We start from the raw sequence: 17,603 nt of genomic DNA, 5'->3' as shown, positions 1-17,603 counted from the left end.
TCCCAGCGATCCCGCGCGGCGGCCGCCCCCTCCTCGGCCGCGGCGCAGCCCTGCCCCTCGCCGCGCTTGGCCGCCGGAGCCGGAGCCGAGGCGGACGCGCAGCGCGCCGCGCCGAGCAGCCGGGCGCAGGCGGCGGAGCCGGGCAGCGCGGGTACCCGCCGGGCGGCGAGCGAAGTGGATGCGGTTGATGCTCCTCTGCTGCACCTGGAGGGACGAGCCTATGGGAGAGGACGAAGGTGCGTAGCCCTCTGCGGCTGCCGGGCCGGGGCGCAGCCGCACGGACGGGGGGGGCCCACCTGCCGTGGGTCCCGGCGGTGCGCGCGCGGCCCCGGCCCGGCTCCCCCCGTGTGTGACCTTGCGGCGGGCGCGGGCGCCGGCGGGATGCGCGGGCAGCCGGCGGGTGCTGCGGGAGCCGGGCCCTGGCGCGGCGGATGATTCATGCGCTCGCCGCAGCGCTGGCGGGCCGGGGCCGGGGCCGGGGCCGGGGCCGCAGAGACACGTGCTCGCCGCCGGCCCCAAGCCCTTTGTACGGCCGCGGCCTCGCCTGCTGCAGGCGGCCCCGGCGGGACGCTGAGCCAGGTGTGTGCGTGGGGGCGAGGAGCGCTGCATGATGCCCCTCACTCGGCCTCAGTCCTGCTGGAGCAGGGCCGCCGCCCCGTGTCTCCTCAGCCCTTCTGCTATGGGAGGCTCCCCTGGGGCCTGTTCCCAGCACAGGGCATGTACTTGGCTCACCTCCGCTTCCGTTTCCAGGGGCACCAGCTGCCTTTCTCTGACCACCCCCCCCCCCCAGCCCCTCCCTGATCCCCCTCTCCCAGCAGCTGGACAGTACAGGTTACCTGCGGTTCCCCCTCTGTGTGTGGTGTCCCTGGCTGCTGGGGATTTGCCTGGTTAGGATGTCTCTCATTCCACCCACTTGCAGCCCTTCCCACAAGCCAAGGGTGCTGTCCCCTCCAGCACCAGGACTGGCCAGGTTTAAGCTTGTAGCTTGAAGATTCCCAAACCAGGTGGGAGCCACCAGTTCAGCCCCAGTGATTCCCAGCCTGGTGACGTCCTAGCGGCTAATGTCTCCTGTTACTGCCCTCATGCTTTCTTTCTCTGCCTGACCTGCTGTTCTGCTCCAGCCCCAGTCCCCCACAGTGCCTGACTATCACCTTACTGCTGCCAGCCAGCATCTCCACTTTCATGCTATTCCACTTCCACCCCCTGCAGCGCCTGGCTCTACCTCTGCACCTGACTCAGCCATTTGGGGTCTCCACAGGCCCCCATGGCCCCAGTTAACCTGTGCCTCCCCTTTCAAAGGCTGGTGAATGGTTTGTGACCAGATGAAGAGCAGTGAGGACCCCTCACACAGCAAAGATTCTCCAGCACCCTCTGACACCCCTTCACTCTCAGCCTGGGTTAGAAGCAAGGCTCTTTGCCTGTTTAAACCTATTGCCTGACCCTGCATCCCGGGAGAAAACATCACCTTACTTCTCCCACCCCTCCATCATCTGGCGACCTAGTTCTCCTGCTTCTCCATACCTGATCTCCTGCTCTCTTCACAAACCTGACCCCTTGCCTTTGTACAGCTCACCCAGTCTGTTGCATCTGCCTACTTGGACCTCCTGTTCCTCCACATCTGACCACCTGTCCCCCCACTCAGCTCTCCCACCTTCCTCATCCCAACCTCTTGCTTCCCTCACTACAGCAAGACCCCTTCCCCACATTTTCCTCAGAGCCTTCCCTCATTAATCCAGCTTTTCCCCAGGACAATCCGTTATTCCCCCTGACATCCCCTTGGGCAATCAGCTTCCCCACCTGATCCGAGCCCAAGGATGGATCCAAGGGAACCTAAGAAAGGTCTGTGAGGTGGGCAGCCCTTAATCTGTCCGCTTTGTCCTTCGTTGTCCTACTCTGCTTTGGTGCATCCTGCCACATCTCTGGGGCAGCCTGCCCTGATAGTGCCCAGTCTGTGGGCAGATGGGTAAGGCATAGCACAGCCAGGGGCCTTATGCATACTTTCATAGTGCCATGATGTGGCTCATACTGGCCAAGGTCTACCTGAATTCTGGTTAAGAAAAGGCCAGAAACAGTGCAGGACAGGGAGTGGGATTATGAAGAGGCCTGATTCTTGGAAGAGAAAGGAACAGGGACAGTGTGGGTCATGGGGTAGTGGGGACAGGTTGGAGCAATATGGTATCTGGGCAAGAGCCAGTGTCTCTGGGGCAGCACAAGGCACAGATCTAGTGAGGGGAATGAGCTCAGGTTGAGGGTACATGATGCCAGGTCTCACCAGGGATGTTTGTATGAGTGTTTGGACCCCATAAGCAGCTGCTCCTGTCTTACAGCAGGGGTGGGCAATATATGGCCTGCAAGCCAGATCTGGCCTGCAAACTGATTGGATCCAGCCCGCAGACAGGTGTCCACCCATTGATAATATCCAGCTGGCGGCTACACCTGCAGCACTCCACATGGGGCTGAACTGCTCCTGCCTGCACCTGTCCCACACCAGCCAGACAACACCATCACAGCCCCTGGCCAGTGCACACAGCTCCCCAGCAGGGCTGCTTCCAGTGCAGCTGCCCGGGTACTGGTCAGCTTCTTCTGCCTCCAGCAGATCCTCCTTCTCTTGCCCCTGCTGTGCTGCTCCAGGAAGCAGGCAGCACAAGGAAGTTGCAGAGATACTGCTGGGCTCCACACATCCAGCCAGGTGGGTGGGGAGGCTGCAACCAGGCAGTTCCTTCCCCAGTACATGGGGATGTAGCTCCACCTTCAGCTCCTAACCACCTTCCAACCACTTGGGTGCCCACAGAAGGCTGCTCAGCGCACTAGGTGGGTGGAGTGGGTGGAAGGCAGCCTAGAGCTGGAGCTGAAGCCCTACACACTGGGGTAGGAGCTGCCCAGCTGCAGCTCCCCCCCTCACCTTGCTGGGCATGTGGTGCCTGGCACACATCCCCACAGCTTCCCTGCACTGCCTGCTGCCTGGAGTGGTGCAGCAGGGGCAGGAGGAGGAAGAAGAGCAGCAGGAGGTGGGGGGAGCTGAGCAGTACTTGGGCAGCTGCAGCCACGTGAGGAGCAGTCCACTGAAAAGCTGTGTGACACTGGCTGGGGTTGGGATGGTGTGCGCTGGCCAGGGCTGGGATGGTGCTGTCTGGCAAGCATGGAACGGGTGTGAGTGGGAGTACATTGTAGGCTGCCCCTGACTGAAGCAGTTGGAGCTCGGCCCCATGCAGAGCATTCTGAGGGCAGCCGCGGACTGGATAGGGGAGGGGTTGGGAGGGGAGTGGACTGCACCAACATCCCACCAGGGTGAGCTCTGCTGCATGTGCCCCCTGTTCCCTCCCTCCTTCCACCCCTGGCTGGCTCCTGGCACCTAGCACAAGGTCAGCCCCACCTATACACACACAGGTGCATACCCCCCCACATGCAAAAGAAAGACTTTATTTTGAGCTATTATGCAGTTGCCTCTATATACACTACTCAGGACAAAAATCATTTTTTTAAATAGTTTCATAGTTGATAGGGTCGGAAGGGACCTGAGCAGATCATCAAGTCCGACCCCCTGCCATGGGCAGGAAAGGATGCTGGGGTCAGATGACCCCAGCTAGGTGATTATCTAGCCTCCTTTAGAAGACCCCCAGGGTAGGAGTGAGCACCACTTCCCTTGGAAGTTGGTTCCAGATCCTAGCCGCCTTATATTTTAATAAATAAAATTAAAATATGTTATAGTAGATATTTGATTTTCACTATATGATTTTTTATCTATAATTTGTTAAAATTATATCTTCTGAAAGATTTTATGTGTGTGGTAGAGGTGCACCGATGCATTGGTCCGATATCAGATTGGCACTGATATAAAGAAAATTGTCTGTATTGGAAATTGGCCTGATATGGTCAATAATTTGGCTGATAAATGGCCCGTTCATACGAACAGCCACAACACAGGAGCACAGCCTGGCAGCTTAAAGAACAGTGTCTACTTGTTAAGTCTGGTGTGGTGGATGGGAAAGGGGTAGGGGGGAGGGAAGGGGTCGGGAGAGGGTAGATCAAGGTCACCGTGTTGAGGGAGGAGTGGGCTGGGGCAGGGGCTGCCCAGTTGGGGCGGGGAGGGTGCGGGACTGAGCCATGGCTCATCCAGGGGGCACAGAGAGGTGGTGGCAGGTGGGGGTCGGCAGCTCCTGCTGCTGCATGCCGTTCATCCAGGGCTAGTCTCCTGCTGCTCATCCACAGGCTAGTCCGGTGCTCACTCACTCATCCAGTGGCGTGCACCACTGCTTCTGCCACTGCTACTGCCACTCATCTGGGAGGATGTGGGGGGGTGCATGTGCCCCCAGATCTGCGCGGGGCAGGGTGGGCTCTTCCCGGAGGGGGCTGGGCCAGGCTGCGCTTGAAGCAGGCAGTGGTGGCACTGGGAGGGGGTTACAGGTGGAGGCTGCAACCACCAAAAAATTCGCCTAGCCCCCTCATCCCCCCTCCCAGCGTTGCTGCTGCCTGCCCAGATTGCAGCCCAGCCCAGCCCCACCCCACTGGGAAGAGCTTGGCATAGCCCCATCCTGCCCTGCCCTGTGCAGATCCGGGGGCACATGCCCCCACTCCAGTGCCCTCCCGGATGAGCAGTGGGAGCAGGGGCAGGAGCTGCCGGATGAGCAGGCGAGCGCTGGATGAGCAGCTCCCAGATGAGCAGCACAAAGCAGCAGCAGCCCCCCACCCTCCCGCATCCCCCAGATGAAGCCCCGGCTGGGCAGCGCTTGCCCCAGCCCCTGCCCCAGCCCCAGCCCACTCTTCCCTCACTGCAGGGACCTTGATCTGCTCCCCCCACCATGCCCCTTCCCTCCCCCTTCCACCAAACCAGATTTACCAAATGGGCACTGCTCTTCAAGCTGTCAGGCTGGTATCAGTAATCAGATTGGTATTGTCCAATATGCCTCCTTAAAAATTGGCTATCACTATCAGCCCCCAAAATCTGTATCGCTGCACCCCTAATGTCCAGCCCCCAACAGCCACAAGCCATAGGCCTCCAGGGCACAAAGCTGCATCAGCTTTAGAAAGCTGCTACATCATACCATTCTTTGCTGGGGAAAATAAGGGACAGAATGAGCCAGGACCATGCTCAAGGGTTGTGTCAGTGATTTTGTGCTGCCCTGCGCTGTCTTGTCCCTTCACTGTGACTCCTGCCTCAGCAGCATGAGCAGTCTCTCTGCATGTGGTGGCCCATTCTCAGAGAAGGGCCTGCCTGCCTGGGCCTGCCAGGTTACAGGCCATGCCCTGCAAGGGTGTGACAGCCTGTGCTTCTCCTGTGCCTGCAGGAAGTGACCTACCTGTATGTGCGAGCTGTGGCCACAGTATCTACGATGGACAGTACCTCCAGGCCTTGAATGCGGACTGGCACTCGGACTGCTTCAGGTAGGAGCTGCATGGGGGAACCCAGAACAGTCCGGGACTGCTGCCTTCAGCCAGCTGGCAGCTGTGCACTGAGATCACAGCAGCCTAGGAGCATGCACAGATGCACCTGTTTGTCAGCCACAAGGTGGCAGCATCTATGTACATGCAAGTGCGCACACAAGCATTCACACACGGGAGGTATATGCACTTTCCCTTACATGCTCACCTGCATGCTTACAAACTCTGTCATACACACCAACGCACAACATGATGTATCCCGGATAGGATTTATACATACCCTGTTATGTATATATTTACACATGTTGTCCCTCACCCACCACACACACTCGCAGGCGCGCGCGCACACACTCTCCACCCTGACAAAAACCCTCTGCCTCACACAAGCATGTATGTTCATACATGCATGGATACACAACCACATATGCCAAGCAATAGATAAGAGTCCTGGATGCACTGAGCACCATTGGAGCTGTAAGTGTGGCCTTGCTGGTGTGGTGTAAGGCCACTAACCCTCGGTAGCATGGCACCTGCATCATAATGCCCCATCTCCCAGGACATAAGATGCTGCCTGGGGAAGGGAACTCCTTGTTCTCTGGCTTCTTTTCAGCAACAACCCTCCAGCTTGATGATTCCTTCTTGGGAGGGTAGGGTATCTCTGTGTGCTAGCACTTGCTGCAAGGGAGCTCCCAGCTGCCCCAGTTCAGCCCTTTCAGAGAGGGTACTGCGGGCATGCGTGGGGCTATCCTTGGTGCTTCAGTCCCAGCCTCTTCCAGCAGGGGGAGTTGTGGTGGAGGAGTTGGCCTAACCTGTGTTAGCTCTTCCGAGTTTGCTGGGCCCCTGTGCTGTGAGCGACATTTCCGTGGGAAATTGTGCTGCTCTGTCTTGGTGGTTTGGCTGCTCACTGTGCTGCACAGCCCTCAGCATGGCTGCAACTGGGTAGCCATTAATAGCAGCAGCAGCTGGAGAGCATATGAACCATAGACATCTGCTCCTCATTAGCCTGCATGCCTGCTGAGCCTGAGCCAATGGGGGCTGTGCATCCCAGACCCTGGAGTCCCCCAGGGAGGGGAGGAGCTGGCAAGGCTGGCTGGAGCTGGAGCAGTGCTGAAATCCCTCTGTCCAGCCCAGGTGTTTCTGGTTTACTCTGGTGTGGCAGGGCAGGAGGGTCATAGAACCAGGGTAGGAGGATGGGGGTTGGGCCTTCCAGCACTGGTGCCAGCTGGGTGCAGGGTGAGACGGTCCTTTGCTTAAAGCCTGGCAGCTCACTTGGAGGGTGGTCTGCAGTAGTGCTGCCAGCCACCAGAGCTGTGGTGCTGCTGTCACCAGAGAAATGCCATTATTTTAAGAGGGGAACGCTCGCTCACACTGGGGGGATGCACTGGATCTCTTCTGTGTCTTTTTGCACTGGAAAGGGGCATGCTTGTGCCACTCCACAGGTGTATCAGCACCTGCAAGATTGCTCTAAGAGGAGAGTGAGGGAGGAGTTTGAGGACATCAGCTATAATGCTTGCACTTTGTGGGTGAGTACAGTGATATGAGAAATGGATGCACTGGCAGAAACATTAAGGCATGTATAGGCAGCATTAGCAGTGTGTCCATGACAGCAGGGAAGTCTCATTGCTTCAGGCTGATGCCAGTGGAAATAGCAGGCACATGTGGATTGGGGAAGAGCATTATCATGAGAGTGTCAGCAGGGCTAGTGCATGGAAAATGTGTCACACTGAAGTGTGTGCGCCCCACAGGAGGTCCTCAATGGACAACACTATGCAGGCTGCACTGTCATGGAGGAAGTGCTGTCCCTGTGTGATTGCAGTTTAGTTTCCTGGTTTCTTTTCCTCCTTGGGCTGCTGGTCTCAGGGCAGGGGTTTTCAATGTCTCTCTCTACGAGGTCTGCAGAGAGTAGGCGGGGTGGAAGGAGTGATGTCATGGAGCCCTGGTCCCTCCCTTCTTCCTCCCTCTTTCTTTCTCTCACTCACTTTCCAGTTCTCTGAAGCAGCTGGAGGAGTGAGATACCTTAATCCCGTGTGGGGCTTCACTCATCCCAGCTAGGGGGAGAGACCCCAGGCTGAGGACAGAGCTCTCATCAGCCACCTGGGTCCAGCACCCTATCCTGGCTGGTGGAGATTTCTTGGGGCTGGGACAGAGAGTGCTGCTTGGTGCGGTGGGAGCAGCGTGACTCCTGACCCCTGAGCTGGCTCAGAGGATGCTGACAGCTGTGCTCAAGAGCCACATCCTGACGGCCAGAGCCAAGTAAGTGGTCATGCAGGAGGTGGACTCTACTCTGGCTCTCAAGTGGGGCCTGCCTCTTGCTGTAGACTTTGTGTCACTGTGAGCTTAGGGGCAATAGGGTGGTATGGCTTGTGATTGGGGGGCATGAGGCAGCTGCCTGGGTAAAAGCAATTTTGCCAGCTTAGGGGACAGAGAAAGAGGGTGTCTGGATATATCCTGCCCTTCTTCCCTGCTGCCATTTGACTGGGGACAGCTGCCCCACAGTCACTTTTCACAGACTGTCCTCTTGGTCGCTCTCTGCTTCTCCATCTCTGCTGGTCCAGTCCGCAGGCAGCTTAGGCCAGGCCAGTGGCAGGAGGCTGGGAGCTGAGTCAGGATGGGGGTGATCTCAACAAATCTGAAATGAACCAAACATTCTGGGGGCTGCAGTTGGAGCCAGGCCTTTCCTCCCAGCCTCTGGGAAAGGAAAAGACCCTCCTAGACCAAAAGTTTGCAAGCTTCTGCACTGAAGGGCTGTTCTCTGTGTGTATATTTGCATATTTGCATGCACCCGGGCTAGTGTGTGTACTGTAATGTGCATATGTATCCACATTATGTGTATTTGTATGCACTTGAGTTGGTGTGTGCATGTCTGTGTATCTGCATATTTGCACATGTATCTGTGTGCATGTCCACATTTGTATGTAACCAGTTCTGTGTATGCAAGGGTGTTTGTGTGCAGTGGGGTGTTTGTATGCACCTCCTATATACTTCCTTGTTCCAGTTTCACATATAGAGAAGCTGAAGCACAGAGGAAGCAATTTGTTTGGGGTATAGAGGGCTCTGATCTCTTGGTTGAGCAAATGCTAAGCAGTTAAAATGAGTGAGGGAGGGCTCCGGAAGGTCTCTGATGTGGCCAGCCCTTGCTGAATCTGTTTGCTTTGCCCCTCATTTCTCCACTACACCTTCCCACGAATTGGTAGTGCACAGCTCTTGTGACGCCTGTCCTGGAGGGCTGTTTCAGTCAAGACTGGCACAGCCTGAAGCCCCAAATCCCATCCTGGACTTGCCTGCTCCCAGGCTGGCTGAGGTCCTCTGGAGATCCTACCCAGTACATATTAAATGCTGCAACTTCAGGTCCTGTCACACCAAGCAGTGAATACTGTCTCTGTCTATCATCCTGGCCCCCAGCACAGGCAGCAGATGGAGCAGGTGTAAGCACCAGGGCTCTCCCTGTCCATTCCTGTTGAATCAGTGGGCAGGTATGGGAAGCAGCAGAGCTGTGGGTGAGAATGCCAGGCTGCAAGTGCTGCCTCTCTCAGGCAACAAACAAGGCCTCATATTGGGCAGGGAAAGGGTCAAAGGCAGAGCAGAGTCCTGTGCTGGGCAGGATGGAGGTGGGGTAGAGCAGGGCGCACAGTGCTGCACTGGGAGGGTGTTGGGGACAGTGTGGGGCTGATACTGCACTCATGAAGTCACCCTCCTGGCTGCTAACCTCTGCCAGTTTTTGCTCTCTGGCCTGGCCACTGCAGCTGTCCCAAGGGGCTTGAGCCAGGCCCGTGGGTGGCGGGAAGGGGAGTGTGCCGGTCAGGGCGCTATTGCCATGCTGCTCTGTGCTGAGGTGGGGTCGTGGCAGGATGGCCGAGCACTCCTTGCCCTGCTGTGGGGCAGCTGCAGAGGAGCGGGGGGAGGAGCTGCCACCTCAGTGCCTGCAGCCCTGCTGCGACCTGTGTCCCTTGGCCCAGCCAGTGCTGCCCGGTTCCCCCGGCAGGCTCAAGAGAAGCAATTGGAGGGCAGCTGTCCGGGACGGGTGACATAATGGGGAGGGGGCAGGGGTGACATAATGGCTGCTTGGCGGGGGGGTGGGGCAGTACCCTGCTGTGCCCACACCCATGGGGGCCCGCACTGTGCCCATTCCTCCACCCTGCCCCGCCGGCACCCATCCCTGAGCAGGGCCGTCCTGGCCCGGCAGGAGAGACGACTTGGCCCAGACAGTGGAAACAAGCACTTGGCTGCTGCCCGCAGGCAGGGGGCTGTAGGCCCGGGGCTGGGGGGTGCACAGAGACCAGCGCCCAGTAAAGGGCACTGCTTTCAGCTATGCCAGGAGCAGAGCCCCCCTGGAAAGACCTGGCCTGTAGCAGGGCCCTTGCTCTGCAGCCCCCCGGCCCTGGAAGTGGGCCCCTGGATATGCTGGGAATTGAGCCTGCATGCCCATGCGGCCTTTTCCCTTAGCCCAGCAGAAGGTGTCTGGCTTGTGACCCAGCTGTGGCACTGTGACCCTTGGCTGAGAGCAGTACTGTGGGGGACAGCCCTTACACACACATGGTTCTTTAAGTACAGGTGCTGGAGGAGGTGTGGTATCCCTGCCACCCTGCCCGCTGCCCCAAGGGAGGGGTGTTAGGGAGACTTCATTCTGCTGATGAAGGACAGCAAGTAGCTGCAGAACCGGTGCCCAGGAGATGGCTCCTGGCATTGAACATGTTGCTTGTCCCTGGATCCCATTGAACTAGGGAGCCTGGCACAAGCCAGGTGAATGAAGGACCAGAGCTCCTCCCTGCTGGAGCCTGCAGGAAAAGACTATAGTGGGTATCCTGCCTCTTTCTTCCTCAGGGCATTTGCTCTGGGAGCTGTAGAGTGAGGCAGCTTCTTGTGCCTGCCCTTGCTTGCTCTGGGGTCATGCTTGTCCATGCAGAGCAGTGGGATTGAGCAGTAGGATTGAGTTAGTGGCTCTGCTACTGTTGTGCTGGATGACGTTGGGCAGGGTACTGCCTCATGCCTCAGTTTTCCCATCTGTCACAGTGGGATAATGCTACTGACCTTTGCAGGATGCCTACAATTCCACTGATAAGACATGATAGATGAGGGGCAGGCATTTGCATTTTGTATCCTCACTCTCTTATGAATCAAGCCCATTCTTTAATGCTCTTTTTCGGCAATATGTGTTTCTTTCTTGCTGAGTGCAGTCTGACCAAGGCAGGTGTGTGCTGCAGAGTGAGTAAGGCACATGGGTACCACTCCAGAGTTGTCTGTACAGCGCCTAGCACAGTGAAGCCCTGATCCAGGACCTGGGCTCCTAGATACTACCATCATACAAATGTCACCAATTTGCCAGCCACTGGACAGCTGTAACAAGGATTGGGTTCAAATTCAGGGGTTTAGCACCAACTTTTCAAATCAACCTTGAGCCCTCCCCCCAAAACTTGGGAAAATACATTTTAACTGGGTGTTCTAAAGTGAACAACTTGCCCACTCACCAGCGACATTAAACTAAACTGTGTGTTACAGAAAAGGGGACAAGCACGCAACCTTGAAGAAAGTCTTAACTATTAAACATTGACTGAAACCCCCACACATTACTGAGTTAATGGTCAGTACAGGGGAGCCACCACTTAGTCCATTTTGCTGGGAAGGGAGACTCATCCAGGGTTGCTTTGTCATTGGCCTACCATGTATGCCAGCCAAAGTAGCAGGTTCTGGGTAGGGAGGCCAACCCCGGGGGACCTTGTTGCTCCTCCCTGCCATATGGGGACTCTACCACCTATGCCAGTCAAAGTAGCAAGTGCTGGACAGGGAGGCTGTCACCAGAGTTGTCACCATTGATGCTGGGTTTCACTGCTGGGGATTACATCTGAGGATTGCTGCTCCACTCCACCAAGGGTCACTGCCATTCCTCTGCCACTACCAAGAGTGGCTGCCGCATCACTGGTCCTCTTTGGGTTGCCTGTGCAACACCCCAGTTCCTTTAGACCATGACTAAGGCCCAGGAATTTCCGGTATAATGAGTATCAGGTCTGAACCTGATATATGGACTAGGGACTGGTGCTCACAAACCCTTTCCCTGTGAGGAATGATTGTCCACAAGGCTGTCCAGGAAGTAACTCCTGTCCAGAGTCTCTCTGTCTCCTCCTTACACATACTGTCTCTGTCATACTAATGAGGACATGCAGAAAAAAAATACACAAAGTTACCAAAACAGAACATAGGCCTGTCCAGTGGCTGGCAAAATGGTGACATATGTGTAATGGTAGTAGCTAAGAGGCACCATAACAGCATGCATAACAAGCAGGATTATACAGATACTCAGTACTAGTAGCTGCAATAAAAATAGAAATGGTAGATGAGAGCCTGCTGGTAGGTTCATCACTAAAACTGTTGTTCTCTGGCCTCACTTTGTGGGCAGGTCTCAGGCTGTAGTTGCACAGCGACATGATGTGGGAAAGTAAATTGCTACATTGTAACCCACATTCAAATAGGAAGTGAATCTGTGACATCATGTCCTATTTTGGGAGTCACCAAGAAGAAGTTGTTCCCCATAACATAGCTAATTAATTCCCATATTCACTATCCATATAAGAAACTGGGCATTTGAGAAGATACCACTTGGAAATACTTACCTCTTACAGGCAACAATATCAGCCCTAGCTGCAGGGGGGGGTGAAATTAACTGTGGAGCATGTGCCCAGAGACTAAAGACAGGACATGGAGAGAGCAGTGGTTATGTGAGCTGGAGAGACAGACAGAACTGGACACTGGAGCAGGCTGTGTGAATACAGAGGGGAGAATTAGACTTGGGGAGTCTCAATACACCATAAGTATGGATAGAACTGGTGTTTTGGAAGGAGCCATGGGGATTGAAGGGATTTAACAGTGTGGAAAAATGTTGTCTGGGCCCCATGCTCTGTAAACCACTCAGCCCCAAGGAAGTGAAGAGAAGGTGGCTCATTGATAGCAGTTTTGGGATACAGGTGTCCTTGAACAGCCTGGTGTGGCCCTGTTATCATTAAGCTGGGAATGGTGCTTAGGGGGAGAGCAGATTTGATGCCTGTGCCTGCTGGAACTTGGGCTGGCCATGTCTTTGCCAGGCTGACTTGCAGCTGGTATGATGTACTGGGCTCTCTTATGTCACGATCATATGCATTGGCGACATGTAGGGGGTGCACACGGGTGTATGTGCACCCCCTGAGATTGGCCCTGCCCCCCTGAGACGCCATTGCCAGCGATGTCTGTAGGTGGTCGCTGCTCCCCACCTGCCCTCCCGCCACCAACACTGCCCACTGCCCTCGCTGCCGCCATCACCATGGCTGCCTTCGGGCAGTCCCTGCTTGCTGCCACCATGCCCCCACCGCTGCTACTGCCAGCACACCCCTGCCTGCAGGCAGTCGCCATGCCCTCCCAGTGTCAGGAGGCACGAGGTATTCATGATCATATGATGTGGATTTCCACATTCTCAGTCATCTGCTGTAGCCTTGATTTGAGGCAGGAAGTGATCCTGGGATCACAGGACTTGCTGCTGCCATTTATTCCACCAGTCTTGCTAAGGCAAGGGATGGAGAAGGCATCTTTCCAACTAGTGTTAATTGGGGCTCTCCAGCCATCCCCATCCAGCTCATCAGCTGCTCCTGGTCTTTGGTAGAGGTAGCAGCACTGCTCCACTGCATCCTGCTGTTTTTTATAGATTCACAGAAGTTTAGGGCTGGAAGGAACCAGCCCCCTCTGCTTTGGGCAGGAAAGACTGCTAGGGTCAAATAACCCCAGCAAGCTATGCATCTAGTCTCCTGTTGAAGATCTCCAGAGTAGGTACCTGCACCACCACTGCTGGGAGTCTATTCCAGAGTCTGGTCACACAAACTATGCCAAAGTTTTTCCTTGTATCCAATCTGAAACCTTCTTCTAGGAGTTTATGACTGCTGCTCCTGGTTTTTCCCTGGGGTGCTTTGGTAAAGAGTTGTTTCCCTAGCCCCTGATGCTTACCCCTGATATATTTGTAAGCTGCCACCAAATTCCCCCAAAGTCTTCTCTTTTTTAGCAGTCCCCTATCTGTCAGCTTTTCCTCGTATTGCTTGCTCTTCAGGCCTCTAATCATAGATTAATAGATGTTAGGGTCGGAAGGGACCTCAATAGATCATTGAATCCTATCGCCTGCATAGGCAGGAAAGAGTGCTGGGTTCAGGTGACTCCAGCCAGATGCCTATCTAACCTCCTCTTGAAGACCCCCAGGGTAGGGGAGAGCACTAATCATATGAATGGCTCTTTTCTGGACTCCCTCAAGATTCTCTACATCCTTCTTGAAGTGCGGTGCCCAGAACTGGATGCAGTACTCCAGCTGTGGCCTCACTAATGCCGACTAGAGCAGGAAAATAACTTCCTTAGTTTTGATTGAGATGCATCAGTTGATGCATGCCAGTGTATTGTTTGCTCTGCTAACTGTAGCATTACACTGGTGGCTCATATTCATTTTGTGGTCAATTATGACCCCCAGGTCCCTTTCAGATGTGGTGCTAGCTAGCGTAGCACCACCAAGCCTGTAAGTTTCTTGCAGATTTTTCCTCCCCAGATGAAGCATGTTACACTTCTCAGTGTTGAACAGCATCTGGTCCTCGTCTGCCCACATAACTAATCTGTCTAGGTGCACTTGAATCGTCAGCCTACCCTGACGCATGACTGCACTTCCCCACAGCTTAGTGTCATCGATGAACTTTGCCAGTGTGCTTTTCACCCCCACATCCAGATCATTGATGAAGATGTTGCAAAGCACTGGTCCAAGTACCAAAACCTGGGGGACCCCACTGGCTACCTTCTGCCAGGTCAACACAGATCTGTCTATTAATACTCTCTGGGTCTCATCCCGTATCCAGTTTCCCACCCATCTGACCCTTAAATTGTTGAGCTCATAGTCCCCTAGTTTTCCTTGAGAGCCTCATGGGACACCAAGTCAAAGGCCTTCCTAAAGTCCAAGTAAATGATGTTGGCCTCATCTCCCTTATCCAGGTGGTAAGTAGCCTGGCTGTAGAAGGAGATTAGTTTAGTCAGACATGACCTACCTATGACAAAACCATGCTGGCTGTCATTCAGAATTTTGCCTTCTACAAGCTCATCGCATATAGACTCCTTGAGAAATTTTTTGAGGATTTTTCCTGGGATTGAGGTCAGGCTGATCGGCTCGTAGTTCCCTGGGTCCACTCTCCTCCCCTTCTTGAAGATGGGCACAACACTGGCCCACTTCCAGTCTTCTGGGACCTCTCCTGAGTGCCATGAATTCTCAAAGAGGTTCTCCAGTGGTTTTACAGTGACTTTGGCTAGTTCATTTAGCACTCTTGGATGGAGTTCATGTGGTCCTGCTGACTTAGAGATATCCAGCCTCTCTAACTATTCTTTCACCAGCTCTACATTGACTGTTGGTAGGTGATCATCCCTACTGTGTGACTATTCTGTGTTATATGTGCATTTGGCAAGCTATCACTCTTAGTCTGGTGGAATACAGATGCAAAGTACTCGTTCAGGAGCTCAGTTTTCTCTTTTGTGTCGGTAATCATACGTCTAGATGCATTGAGCAGTGGTCCCACGTTCTCACTGGTTTTCCTCCTGTTACTTATGTACCTATAGAAGGACTTCTAGGAGGACTTCTAGAAGGACTTCTTATTGTCCTTCATTTTGGTTGCTAACCTGAATTTGGTCACCGCCTTTGCTTTTCTAATCTGCCCCCTACAGGTGTGACCAATCTTATGTAGTTCTCCTTGCCGCCTATTCCTAGCTTCCTTCATTGGTAAGCCTCCCTTTTCTTTTTCAGAAGATCTGTGATTTCCCTATTGAGCCAAGATGTCCTCCTGGCCCCTTTACCATCTTTGTTGCGTACAGGTATTGACAACTTCTGTGCACCAAGGATTGTGTCCTTGAGGAACAACCACTCTTCATCCACACTCTTTCCCTGTGGTCCAGATCCCATAGGGCATTACTCTTTAAAGTCCTTAGCTTATTGAAGTCAGCTTTTTTAAAGTCAGGAACTTGTACCATACTGACAGATTTCCCAGCCCTATGATGGACAGTGAAAGTGATAGCATCATGGTCACTGTTGCCTAGGTTACCCTCTATCATCAGATCACTCACCAGGTCATCTCCTTTGGCCAAAACTAAATCTAGGAGTGCATTTCCTTTCGTAAGTCCATATGCTTCCTGAGACAGGTAGAGCTCATCGATACAAGTCAGGAATCTATGCGACCGGTCAGATCTGGCCAAGCGTTCTTCCCAGGAGATGTCTGGGTAGTTAAATTTGCCCATGATGACCATATCCCATGCTCTCGCAGCCTCTTCCAGTTCTCTGGAGAATTCTAGATCTAGCTTCTCATCTCGATTTGGAGGTCTGTAATATTCCTACAGTTAGATCCCTTTCACCACGTCCCCTCCGTATGTTGACCCAGAGGCTCTCAAGTTGCCCTTTCTTAGTACAATTTTAGCTTCCAAGGAGGTGTACTGCTCCTTTACATATAGAGCTAGACCTCCACCCTTTTTCCCTATGTGATTCCTCCTGTGCAGGGTGTAGCTCTCTATTGCTACAGTCCAGTCATGAGTAGAGTCCCACCAGGTCTCTGTTATCCCTGTGATATTGTAGTCCCTACTGGAAAGGAGGGCCAGTTTCTTCCCCATGCTCCTGGCATTTTTGTACAAGCATTTGAGCCCTCCTTGGTTTCCTATCACATTGCAGGAGGTCCAGTCCCTCAGCTCGTGCTGTAGGGTCATCTCCTGCTGTAATGGTTATTTGTTTGTTGGCCCCTGGGCTTGCTCCATTTGTTGTCCCCCCATCCCCAGGCGGACTCAGTGTAAAGCCCTGTCCAGGAGGTCTGCCGTCCTGGCCAAGAAAAGAGCCTTCCCCTTCAGCATGAGGTGGATACTGTCCCTTCCCAGAAGACCTCTGTTTCTGAAGTGCTTGCTGTGGTCAAGGAAGTCAAAACCCTCTCGGTAACACCATCGCCAGAGCCTTTGGTTCACCTTTTTGTTACACCCGTCTCTCCTAGGCCCGCAGCCGACAACTGGGTGGACAGAGGAGAAAACTACCTGTGCCCCCAACCTCTTAAACCTATCCCTCAGCTCCCTGTAGTCACTCCTGACCTGGCCAGGATTGCTCTGAGCCATGTCATTTGTGCCCACATGGATGAGGAGCATGGGGGAGTGGACAGAGGGCTGGATGAGTTTAGTAATCCTCTCTGCCACGTCCCAGATACAGGCCCCTAGGAGGTAGCAGACTTCATGGGCCAAGGGGTCAGGGTGGCAGATCGCTCCCTTTGTCCCTCTCAGGAGGGAGTTGCCCACCATGACCACCCTGAGTCTCTTCTTAGGGGTGGCAGCTAGCTGTTTCACTGGGTTCTGCTCAGCCAGTGTGACAAAGATCAGCCATGTTTGCCCTCCCTGGCCTGCTCAGCATCCCTGAGCTTGCCCATGGCATGAGGGAGAGAGGGTCTAAGGTTTGAGCCTTCTAGGAGAATGAGCACTAGGTCAAGGTGTTGGGGTCAAGAGCCTGCTCTGTGCCCCAGCTGCACAGGAGACTCCCTTCTACATCCCTGCACAGTGGACAGTCTCAAGGCTCTCCCCAGAAGGGTGGTCCCAGGGATCTAGATGGCCTACTCTCCCAGTGACACAGAGACTAGCATGACCCTCATGACCCTCTGGTCATGAGGGTCATGCTAGTCTCTGTGTCACTGGCCTTTCCCCTGTTCAGGGAGCTGCAGTCTTTGTCTGGGGATACTGAAGACCACAGCTCAGAGAAGCCCACGTGACTGGGTTCAGTGATCAGGAGCTTCCCAGTTGTTACACAAACAGCCAGGCCCCAACTCTGACCTCATGCCTGCCCTGAGTCATATACTGCAGCATTCTTGATAGAGAACAGGCTGAGGCAGACTAGAGAATATCAGATAGGAAGTCCTCCAGCCACTGAAGCCTTGGAGCTGCCAAATGGCTAATGGCACACAGCCCTTGGGAGCCCACAAGTCACATCAGTACTTGGCCTGTGGCCAGTGCAGGTGCAGTGGGTTGGAACTGCCTTGTGAGCAAGAAGGGAAAGCAGAAAGCCTCTCCCTTCTAGCCACCTTCTATTCTTTGCACTCCAAGGCTGCTCAGTAGAGCTCACAGCATTTACAAGGTTTGGGATGCTGTATGTTATAACCCTCATTCTGTTCTGGGTGGGAGCCAGAGCTACCTGCGTGGTTAGCATAGTTGAGAAATCCCTAGGTGAAGCAAACCTG

General features: G+C 54.4%; 1 protein-coding gene across 2 annotated transcripts in view; it reads left to right on the top strand.

The window, feature by feature from the left end:
* The window catches only part of LIMK1 (LIM domain kinase 1), a 33,481-nt gene continuing 15,878 nt past the window's right edge, over positions 1–17,603 (top strand). Inside the window, exons 1-2 of one of the 2 annotated variants that reach the window (XM_059717007.1) lie at positions 1–236; positions 5,286–5,382. In XM_059717007.1, the coding sequence (XP_059572990.1) occupies positions 179–236; positions 5,286–5,382 (155 nt within the window). In that variant the 5' untranslated portion in view covers positions 1–178. Of the gene's footprint in view, positions 237–5,285; positions 5,383–7,377; positions 7,633–17,603 lie in introns of those variants that run through there. The other variant, XM_019486326.2, reaches the window with a different exon arrangement.

This window comes from Alligator mississippiensis, chromosome 14 (genome assembly GCF_030867095.1).
Source record: "Alligator mississippiensis isolate rAllMis1 chromosome 14, rAllMis1, whole genome shotgun sequence".
Lineage (NCBI taxonomy): Eukaryota > Metazoa > Chordata > Crocodylia > Alligatoridae > Alligator > Alligator mississippiensis.
Note: the sequence above shows the minus strand (reverse complement) of the source record. Positions and strands in the feature narration are given on the sequence as shown.